We start from the raw sequence: 8,553 nt of genomic DNA on the forward strand, positions 1-8,553 counted from the left end.
GACACACAGGAAGCCCAGAATATATATTATCCCTTTTGACCATGGAATCTCTAGTTTTGAGGAAGGGAGTTGCTTTCCATGATGCCAGACTCCAAACATGTACTAAGTAGCTGGGTGTAGCAAGTGCCTTCTTCATGCTGAGCCTTCATTTCGTCTTCTGTAAAATGGCGATGTAGTAAGACCTCTTCCAGCTTTAGAGTCTTTGTTCCTAGCATGCCCATTCCAGGAAGGAATTATGGGGAGGAAGACCCCACAGGATGTGACCCCTAGATATCTGTCCACAGGAGAACAGTCACCAGGTGAAGGAAGAGCTGAGCCAGAAGTTTGACGTGCTGTATGCCATCCTGGATGAGAAGAAGAGTGAGTTGCTACAGCGGATCACGCAGGAGCAGGAGGAGAAGCTCAGCTTCATTGAGGCCCTCATCCAGCAGTACCGGGAGCAACTGGAGAAGTCCACGAAGCTGGTGGAGACAGCCATCCAGTCTCTGGATGAGCCCGGTGGAGCCATCTTCCTTTTGGTGAGCAGGACTAGGAGGACATGGGCAGAGTCACTTCAACTTGACAGTTCTATCTAAGGTTTAAGTCATGCTCTCCCACTGACTACCCATGTGCCCTCAGGCAAGTCATTGAAACCTCCCTGAGGTTCAGTTTCCTCATCTGTAAAATGGGCATGTAACAGTCCCTACCTAAACCTAGAGACTATTAATTGAGCACCTACTGTAGGTCAGCCACTGAGGCGGAGACAGAGATGAAGGAGACACAGCCCTGCCCTAGAAGAGCTTGTTGGGGGAGACAGATAAGGATCAGCTATAAGTTTCCACAGTTCAGTTCAATAAAAATTTCCTAAGCACTTACTGTAGGCCAGGCTTTCTGCTAGACATCGGATATAAAAAGTGATTAGGATGATTTTCATCTTGGAGAGTTCAGGGCTCAAGGTGTTTAGACCGATACTCCTAAAATCCAAGCTTCCTGCCAGGATAATGGGAGGGGCCTCGGGTGATGAGCAAGACCTGTGCAGACCACGGACAGAAGAAAAAGATCCAAGTTCTGTTCAGCCCAGGGTGGGGAGCAGGTTACAACTGGGCTAGGGAATGGTACCAAGTACCCATCTGAAGCACCCAGTCATTGGTTTTGCTGATTTACTGGGCTACCCCTAATGCAATCCTAACCGTTTGCTCTCTCTCTCCTCCCATAGAGTGCCAAGCAACTCATCAAAAGGTCAGTGTCTCCACAGGGCTTGTGATCCGAGGCCCTAGCTCCCATCAGGGCCTCTGACTTCTGTCCAGTGGGTCTCCCCCTTTGCCTTAAAGCTGCTGGGATGGTCTCACCCCAGGCTGGCTCTCTTGGCTTTTGCAACCCCTGCTTTCTTGGATCATCCATTCTGCTTGTGATTGAAGAGGAATTACTCCACCGCTCCAAGGGGAGCGTCTGGGTGCAAGGCCTGGGCGTGGGCACATGCATGTGCACTGGTGTGAGTTGGAGCTAAGACAGCCTCTCCCTGCACTGAGCCCCAGAGATCTCATCCAGCCTCTTTCTCTTTCTCTCCCTCTCTTTCTCTCTCTTGCTTGCTCTCGCTCTCGCTCTCTCTCTCTCTCTCTCCCTCCCCTACAGCATTGTGGAAGCCTCCAAGGGTTGCCAGCTGGGGAAGACAGAGCAGGGTTTCGAAAACATGGACTACTTTACTTTGGACTTAGAGCACATAGCAGACACCCTGAGGGCCATTGACTTTGGGACAGGTAAAGGAGGTGGTGGTGCCACTTGTCTGATTCCCTGCTTTACCCCTGGAAATTGGCTTCCCTCTCACTGACCCCTGCGTAGAGGCAGATACTCTAGCCAAGATGCCCAGATATCAGTCACATGCATTCAGTCAACTTCTGGATGAGCCCAGAGCCTAGCACAGTGCCTGGGACATAATCGTTGCTCAGTAAATTAGCCGTTACTGTAGATCACCTGCTCCACCGTTACCCTCCCAAAGCTAAGATGTTCAAGAGTAGATTGTGCTATTGAACAGTATGACATTGTGTAGACCCGAACTGCCTTCCATCATCTCCTTCAGCCTCAGTTTCCTCACAGGGAAATGGAGAGAGAACCAACAGCTACCATTTATTGAGCACTTTCTATATCCCAGGCACTAAGTGCTTATAAATTCTAACATTTAACAGCATCTTTAAGACGTAGTTTCTGTTGTCATCTGGAGACACTAATTCTTTCGAGCCTCTCCCTAGACACTCTTGACTAATGCTCTGACTGTGGCGATCCCCTCAAGGCCCCAAAGTATTAAGGAAGTGTCTTGGGAGAGGGCGTAGGTAACAGGCATGTTCCCTGTTAGCAGAGCTTGAAGGTGATACCCCCGCAGGGGAAGTGAAGACACAGGTTGCACCCCTCTGTGGGCTGAGGAATGAGGAAAACTGAACAAGAAGTGCTAGGCAAGCAGATTCCAAAGGCTGGGCAAATTCCTTCAAGACAAGGACTCTGATCCCTGCGAATCCAGGTGTTCTTGTCCCATCTCCATAGATGATGTTTATCTGTCTGATTGAGAGCTATGCAGAAGCACAGGTCCCCTCTGGTCACAGGCAGGTCAGGTGATAGAAGCTGCTGCTGCTATTGGAACGAAAAGAGCCTTTTGAACCTCTCTCCCTTGGGGGTGGGGAAGGGGGGTGGCAAGGAAGGGGAGGGCTGAGGAAGAAGGAAGCCCACTTCTGTGCAGCTTGGGTTTGGCAAGCTCTTCACCTCCTGGACCGCTGATGTCACTGCAGGGCCCATTGACCCCGACAGGGCGTGGGAAGGGATTTGGATCAGTGCTGTGTCCAGCCCTGTTTCCCTTTGAGCAGCTCCTCTAAGAAACTGGCCTATCCGAACACTATTATGCTTTGTCACACACAGATGAGGAAGAGGAAGAGTACATTGAAGAAGAAGATCAGGAAGAGGAAGAGTCCATAGAGCGGAAGGAAGAAGGTAAGAAATCCATCTACCTGCATTCTTTCATGCGTTCATTCATTCATTCAACAACATGAGATACCAATTGTGCGCAGAGCTGTGCTGGACACTGGGGATGATTGCAATGTGCGATGATGTTCCCAATATGTGTTTTAAACCTTTGAAGGGTAAAGTCCCTTTATCCCCCTCAAAAACCCCTCAAACTGTTCATAATAAAAACCTCCCATTTTATATCTAAATGACCTTTCTATATGGAAAGCATTACAGTGTAACAGAGGTAAACAGAGTGTAACAGAGTGTAACAACGCTGGGCTTGCCCTTCTCCCTAGTCTCAGAGAGCTGGCACTGGGCAGTGGCTGCCCCCTTTGGATGAGGCATGCACCTGCCAGTTTGCCCAGACCCACCACTGCCAGCCTGCCTGCTTTCTGCACCCACGTCAGTCATCTGCTGGCCCCTGTAGGCATCTGAATTTGCCACCTGGGCAGACTATTAGTTACGAGTTCTGAATCGCAGCTTTCTTGTGGACTAGCGGTGTGATCTAGGACAGTTCACAACCTTTCTGAGTCTTGGGCTATCCATCTATGCATGGGGGCATAACAGTGCTGACCTCAAAAGGTTATGGTGGAGAGTAAACTAGATAATCATTTAACACAGTATCTGGCACATAGGAGGGACATGGTTGCTAATTAGCACATGTTTGTTAATGTTATTACTTTTCAGGCCAAGCTTTGTATTTGATGTGCCATCCATAGTGTTTTGGCAATTAAATTCTATTTTGGTTTAAAGAGGAAGAAGCCAGGCAGGAATTGGAGTTTGATAATTTTGTCACTTTAGCTTGGGAAGCCCTGGATCCCTGTCTCACCTTGTGTTTCTTCATCTTTTCTTTCAGGACACCAGTAAGGAACTGGAGGAGGAAGAGACCCTCTAGATGCTGGGAGGGAGAGACTGGGGAGGGTGGGGATGGGCCCAGCCGCCTTGGTGACAGGCCCAGGGTGGGAGGGGTCGGGGCCCCTAGAGGGGCAATGGGGAGGTGTGTCTTCTCTTTGCTCAGAGCAGGGACTAGGGGTAGGACCTCCACCGCTGTGTCCAGCAGTCACTGAACCAGAATTGGAAATGTGCTTGAAACAAATCACACAGGACACTTTTCTACATTGGTGCAAAATGGAATATTTTGTACATTTTTAAAATGTGATTTTTGTATATACTTGTATATGTATGCCAATTTGGTGCTTTTTGTAAAGAAACTTTTGTATGATAATGTCTGGTCATTGTGTGTCTGGAGATCGTTAGAGGGGAAGGAAGCCAGGTCAATACTGCTGCCCTCTTCCTTTCTCTAGGAGGCCTGGGTAGCGCTCACAGGCCTGGAAGGGATAATGTACTGTATTTTGATGCCTATCCCTGACATAGGGTATGGTAACTGAGTTTGTGTTATATGTTGTTTTAATAAATGCACAGCGCTCTCTTCCTGTTATTACCAAAGGAGTTGGGGTTTCATTCAACCCTTTTTTTTTTTTTCTGGAGATTTCAGAGTGGATGGACAGAGGCCTGGTAGGAAGTGTGTAATGGCAAGGCTGGGCTTCTGTCCCACCAAAGAAGGAGCTTTTTAAATGAGCATTTACCAATTAGAGCTTCATGGAAAACTGGCCCTGAGATGACCTTTAAGAAACAAGTTTAACTCCTGGTTCTTTGGTTCTCCAGAAAACAGAGCCTAAGGCAAAGCTTAAATGATTTAGTCTAGGTAGAATCCCAGGGAAACCAAGGTGAAGGAAAGAGGAAACAAGCCAGGAAATGAGGGAAGCAAATCATGTAGCATGTCTGAGCTGGCCACAGCTTCACCAGAGACCCAGTTTCTTGCTCAGCCATGTGAGATATTTCTAGCAGGTCGTGAAGAACACAACTGACTCAAAGGGAAGAGAGAGAATTTTGTCTGCTGGCTCCTTTTATCTCCTGTCTCAGGGTTGGAGTTTGTCTCCCAGAGCGTTAATCTCCTTGCACTTCCAGGTTGCATCACTTGGCCCCTTTGGGAAGCTGCTGAGGAAGCTAAGCTACAAGGCATACCATCAGTTGGCTCTATGGGTGGTGGGAGCAGTAGAATCTCCATGATCCAGTTGGGTTGAGCGTGGGTGCTGGAGCTGCTGCTGCTCCTACTGCAGTGGGCACAAGGGAGCTTCTGCTGGAGCCCAGACTCACTCCAGGAAGGCCAAGACAGCCACCAGTGCTAGGGGATGAGGCAATGACCAAGGCCAATGTAGCACCAAGGCTTTACATGAATAAGGGGTCAAGGGGCTGGGAGAGAGATGAAGCTGAGCGGATCAGAGGTGGTGCATTAATTTGGTCTGAGATGCCTTGGACATATACATTTGAGAAACACTGGAGTCTCCCAGCTTTTCAACATTCAGAACACAGCAAGTTAAGGGATCTGAGCAGTCCCGCCATAAAGAAAGCTATTTAACTTCAGACAAGTGTTCATGCTTGGAATACTGCCTGATCTTTAAAGCTCTTAATATTTTTTGGTGGATAGAATATTTAACCCAGCATTTCCTTTCTGTGGAACTCATTTTATGAGAGTGCTTTAAATCCTCACATCTCTGCCCATTTTTTCTTCTGGGAGTTTTTCAAAGGCTCAGTCCCTAACTTTTTTGCTCTCATTTCTAGTCCTTTCTCAAGTTCTGAGGCATGAAAAAAAAAAATTTTTTTAATACTACAAGTGTACAAAACTAGTTGTAGAGCATAATAAACTATTGTAAAATAAAATCCTGTGGCTAGCACGAAGATCAAGAAAAAGAACATTACCAGCCCCCAGACGCCCTCCAGGTGCCCCCTCCCATCGTAACTCCCTCTTTCACTTGGAGGTAGCCACTATCCTGTCTTTTTTGATAATCACATACTTGCTTTTCTTTATAGTTTTATCTTCTAAAGCAAGGACCTTTATCTAAAGTACTGAAGAATCCCTGACCCAAACCCCTGAGCCGTGGATTGGTGCCAGTCCGTAACCTATTAGGAACCGGGCCACAGAGCAGGAGGTGAGCAGTGGGCAAGTGAGCGAAGCTTCATCTGTATTTGCAGCTGCTCCCCAGAGTCACTGCCTCTCTCAGCTCCACCTCAGATCATCAGGCATTAGATTCTCATAGGAGCACCGGTCCCTGTTGCCAAAAAGGTTGGTGACTGCTGCTTTAAAGTATCCTCCTATAGAAGACTGAAGGAATTTGAGACCAAAAAGCAAGAGGCTTTTATCACCTTGAAATCACAAGAATCAGTATTACAATCTGTCTACATTCTATCTCCAGATTTCTCCAGGTTACTGATTCCATTGCAAACAGGCATGTCAGTCTACTTTCTTGTCACTTATCAGAGGGAAAAGGGAGGGCAGTCAAGGCTCTGTAATCAGTTAAAATTTAAATTCCAGAAGATATTTGTTAATTGCAAATAAAGGGCTCTCTACTTTGCCACAGGAAGGGCCCTGCCTGTCCTTGCAAACCGGAACACCAAAGGGTGGTATAAAGGGTGCTTGATGAACACGCTTCTTTTAAGATCTTGCTGCATGAGAGGAAACTGGCTTCAAAATTATTCCAATGAATCTTGAATAGTTTCATAGGCTGCTGCATTAGAATCACCATAGAAGGCTTATTTTTCTCTAAACCTTTAATTCTGGAGAACTTCAAACATATGGAAAATAGAGGGAATAGTATAATGTACCTTAATGTACTCATCACTAAGTTTCAACAGTTATTGACATACTTATTTCTCCTCTACCATTAGTCACTTCCCCTCACTGGAATTATTTTAAGGCAAATCCCAAATACCATGTCATTTTATTCTTCAGTACTTTAGATAAAGGTTCTTTTACAAATTATAACCATTATACCATAAAAAAATGAAGAATGATTCCACAATAGTATCAAACACAGAGGTCTTAAAAATAGAGATTCCCAGACCCCACCTGAGACGTACAGAATCAGATTCTGGTTGTAGAATACCGGAACCTATATTTTAAAAGTAAAATTCCTCAGGTAATGTTGGGGTCTGAGAACTTCTAGGTCATTCACCTAGGACCTCCTAGGGATCTCTGCTGGAGCCAGGCATATAATTTAAGTGGACCTGGCAGTTTTCAGTATATCAAAGCCTAATTAGTCAAATTCTTACAAATCAATTAAAATAAATGATGGGAAAGCTTTAATTTAAAGGAAATCTGGCACAAAACTTTTGGTAAAATGTATACGTATCTGGATCCAATTTGCAAATCTGTGTTTATTGAGAATTTACAATGTACTTTGTATTAAAGGGAACAAGAAGGACGTGTAAGATACTTTTTAAAAGCATAAATATTTTGCCCTCAAATAAAAGATTTATTCATCTGTGCACAGGCAGTTTAAAACTGTAACACAACTGAGATGCCCCAGTGAGAAACTCCTGTGAACTGCACCTACCTAATTTACTCTCATCTGATTGAATGACCAGCCTGATATTTGTGTGCTTCTTTATTTCAATTCAGTTGACAAGTATTTAATTAAGTGCCCAGTAGGCACTCAGAGCTGAACTAAAATGCAACAGAAGCACAAAATACATCTCTGCTCTCCAAGAGCTTATAATCTAGAGGAGGAGATCAGGTGAGTACTTATCTGAGATGACCTGCAAGAGCTTATGCAGAGGTCCTCAAACTTTCCTGTGCAGAAAAATCCCCTGGGAATCTTGTAAATATGCAGATTCTCAGATTCTACACCCAGAGATTCTGATTCTGTTGGTCTGATGCAGAGACCTGGAACTTGCATCTTAACACTCTCTCCAGGTAGCACTGTGGGCCTTAGACCATACCAGGAGAGCCAGGAAGCCTGAGGTAAAGGTTTTCCAGAGGAGGTGGAAAAGCCCGGTCTCGGCAGCATGCCACTGTCATCGTCACTCCTTCATCTAGTTTCCTAACAAGACGACTCTTGTTTGGGGGAGAAACTCAAGGAGCCCCTCCTTTGTTCCCAGTAGTGTGGGCAAGAGGCTTGCACCCTAGACTCTAGTTTCTGTAAAGGGCCATACCCAAGCTATGGTAGCCATGACCAAGGATGCTGGGGTGATGGAGTGATTGGCCAGGGAGGTTGCCAGCCTGATATTTGAGTGACCCAAAGTGCTTCTATATAGATCGCACCTATCAGAGGCCAGCTTTGGGACCACAGGTCCCAGACCTCCCCGGAGACTGCCATGGGAGGATGCAGCTTCGAGAGGGTGGGCCACCAAGCCGGTGTGAAGGACAAGCCGACTTCTTCCCGAAGAACACCACACCTGACAGCTTCCTGGGGCTCCTGTGAGCTGCTGCAGGGCGAGGGAGAAGGGACGGCGGTGGTGGTGTCAGCTCTGCCCAGACGGAGGCTGCAGCTGAAGCGCGACACCGCCTTATGGAGAAGATGGAAACAAAGCTGGTCATTCCAGATTCTAATCGCAGCGCGCAGGCGAGGAACTGGCGTTGCTTCGGTGGCAAGGATGGGTCGGGAAATTCCAACTAGTTCTAAAGAGGGCCACTGCCTCAGCCTAAGAGAGGCAAGGCCCGCCCCCAGGAGCCCTCTAGCCTGAGCGGAACACAGCCGACCTCAGACGGCTGCGGCCTGAGGGTGGAAACCGATCAAGCCCTCA

General features: G+C 46.9%; 1 protein-coding gene across 4 annotated transcripts in view; it reads left to right on the forward strand.

The window, feature by feature from the left end:
- The window catches only part of TRIM63 (tripartite motif containing 63), a 42,955-nt gene extending 38,544 nt beyond the window's left edge, over positions 1–4,411 (forward strand). For all 4 annotated transcript variants that reach the window (XM_015598888.2, XM_015598891.2, XM_015598889.2 and 1 more), the window contains 5 exons: positions 285–518; positions 1,196–1,218; positions 1,612–1,736; positions 2,884–2,955; positions 3,827–4,411. In XM_015598888.2, the coding sequence (XP_015454374.1) occupies positions 285–518; positions 1,196–1,218; positions 1,612–1,736; positions 2,884–2,955; positions 3,827–3,837 (465 nt within the window). In that variant the 3' untranslated portion in view covers positions 3,838–4,411. The remainder of the gene's footprint in view (positions 1–284; positions 519–1,195; positions 1,219–1,611; positions 1,737–2,883; positions 2,956–3,826) is intronic.
- The last annotated feature ends 4,142 nt before the right edge of the window (positions 4,412–8,553 follow it).

The sequence above is a fragment of the Pteropus alecto genome, unplaced genomic scaffold (genome assembly GCF_000325575.1).
Source record: "Pteropus alecto unplaced genomic scaffold, ASM32557v1 scaffold39, whole genome shotgun sequence".
Taxonomy (NCBI): domain Eukaryota; kingdom Metazoa; phylum Chordata; class Mammalia; order Chiroptera; family Pteropodidae; genus Pteropus; species Pteropus alecto.